Source organism: Cynara cardunculus (assembly GCF_001531365.2).
Source record: "Cynara cardunculus var. scolymus isolate 2C chromosome LG 10, CcrdV1, whole genome shotgun sequence".
NCBI lineage: Eukaryota > Viridiplantae > Streptophyta > Magnoliopsida > Asterales > Asteraceae > Cynara > Cynara cardunculus.
In genome coordinates, this window is record NC_037537.1 from 22407610 (window position 1) to 22409834 (window position 2225).

General features: G+C 39.1%; 1 protein-coding gene across 1 annotated transcript in view; it reads left to right on the top strand.

The window, feature by feature from the left end:
• The first annotated feature begins 408 nt into the window (after window positions 1-408).
• Window positions 409-2225, top strand: part of LOC112518923 (2-isopropylmalate synthase A-like) — a 4808-nt gene continuing 2991 nt past the window's right edge. Inside the window, exons 1-5 of the mRNA XM_025126714.1 lie at window positions 409-972; window positions 1139-1352; window positions 1430-1510; window positions 1690-1779; window positions 1875-1961. Of these exons, the coding sequence (XP_024982482.1) occupies window positions 413-972; window positions 1139-1352; window positions 1430-1510; window positions 1690-1779; window positions 1875-1961 (1032 nt within the window). The 5' untranslated portion in view covers window positions 409-412. The remainder of the gene's footprint in view (window positions 973-1138; window positions 1353-1429; window positions 1511-1689; window positions 1780-1874; window positions 1962-2225) is intronic.

The following is a 2225-nucleotide window of genomic DNA, read 5'->3' on the forward strand; positions in this document are numbered from 1 at the left end:
CAAAAAATTGTCCAATGACTTATTTAACATGTTTTGGAATGTCCAAGGACTTATTTGTTCCAAAAAAAAGTCTAAGAACTTAATCATTTCAAACAAGAAAGTCCATTGATTTTTACTTTTCCCAATAAACAAATAGTATAATTGTGTAATCAAAATCTCATCTTTAAGAATTGCACCCCCACATGTACAGATAGGGGTGAATCAAGTAGTGGTACAAACGACTTGTTTGAGATTGTAAGAAATATTTCTATATATAAACTTGTGGCTTAACGAATTAAGCATCATCTGTCCGACTATCTCCCACACACACAGCACCAATTCCTCCATAGCCATGGCTGGATCTCTATCTCCATGTACTGCTACTTTCTTTACTCCGACTGCCATCGTTGACACCACCTCCATCATCAATCCGATGGTTACGTATTTCAAACCCTCAATGCAAGCTAAAAAGGCAACATTAATCATGTGTTCTCGCCGTCCAAACTACACTCCCAACCACATCCCGGACCCTAAATACATTCGCATTTTCGACACCACTCTCCGGGACGGTGAACAATCCCCAGGCGCCAGCATGACCCCAAACCAAAAACTTCAGATTGCTCGTCAACTTGCCAAATTGGGTGTTGATATCATTGAAGCAGGCTTCCCTGCTGCCTCGGTATCTGAGGTGGAAGCCATTAAGTTGATCGCGCAGGAGGTTGGAAATGCAACGGTCGGTGACATGAATGGTCATGTGCCGATCATTTGCGGCTTGGCGAGGTGCATAAAGGAGGATATTTTAACGGCATGGGATGCCATGAAGTATGCCAAGTTCCCGAGAATATTGTTGTTTATATCGACGAGTGAGATTCACATGAAGTATAAACTCAAAATGTCAAAASAAGAAGTGATAGAAAAAGCAAGGAGTATGGTGGCGTATGCAAGAAGTGTAGGGTTTAATGACATTGAATTTGGCCTGGAGGATGCTACAAGGTATATTTTTATCTAAACTTCAATTCAACCATAAGAATAGTGATTGGTTTGCAATAAGTGAAGTAAAATATATAGGAAAAGCCGGCCATAAGCTGTTTGTTTATTTGCAATGTATGATCCTCGATCAATAACTATGGAATCGTGTACTATATATGCTTGTTAACAGATCGGATAGAGAATTCTTATACGAGATCGTGAGCGAGGTTATCAAAGCAGGTGCAACGACTATTGGCATTGCTGATACTGTTGGCTATTGTTTGCCTCGTGAGTTTGGACAACTCGTTGCTGACATAAAAGCCAACACTCCTGGCATTGAGAATGTCGTTTTTGCTATCCATTGCCATAATGATCTAGGACTGGCTGTTGCCAATACTATAGAGGTATATACAATAGTTATGTTTTTGGTTTGCCTATGATCAACTGTAGTATATATGCTGACGTTTGTGGAAGATTCCAGGGGATGTCTTCAGGTGCAACACAAGTAGATGTAACAATAAATGGAATCGGAGAGAGAGCTGGTAATGCTTCTTTGGAAGAGGTGAGTATTATGCTTCCGTTCTTGTTGATAATAATCATTTGAAGATGGTGCATGCTTCTGTTTAACATTTGTATCAAAAGATTTAAAAGGGTGGTTTTCCCGATCACATGTTTTTGAACTCCATTATCATGAATTTATTGATGGATGTCTCTCATGACTGTTTGGTGAACATATCATAGGTGGTAATGACTATGAAATGCAAAGGAGAGTTATTGGGTGGTGTTTACACGGGGATCAATACAAGACATATTGTGATGACTAGCAAGATGGTATGTAGAATATATTCAAAGCTTTACTTCTATTGATATTTTAATCTACTTCAAGAATCATGAATTAAGTGCATGCTCCTGTGTTAATTATTTAGGTGGAAGAGTACACTGGAATGAAGGTGCAGCCACATAAAGCTATTGTTGGTGCTAATGCTTTTTCCCATGAAAGTGGCATCCATCAGGTTGGACTCCGTCTTTAGTTTAATGTATAAGAAACTAGCTTATACTGCACATAATTCTGTGGTCTACTAATGATCATAAAAATTTGACGGGTGTCGGGTCCGGCAAATAATAAAATTTATGAAAATACGCCTATTATCTCTAAAACACACTTGTGATAGCGATAAGTAGGGTCGTCTCCTCAGGGACTCGGTGCTAACCGTAAGTCCAAGACGTAAATGCGTGCAAATTCGTTAACAATAAAACAATATATAAAAAGGGGGGGG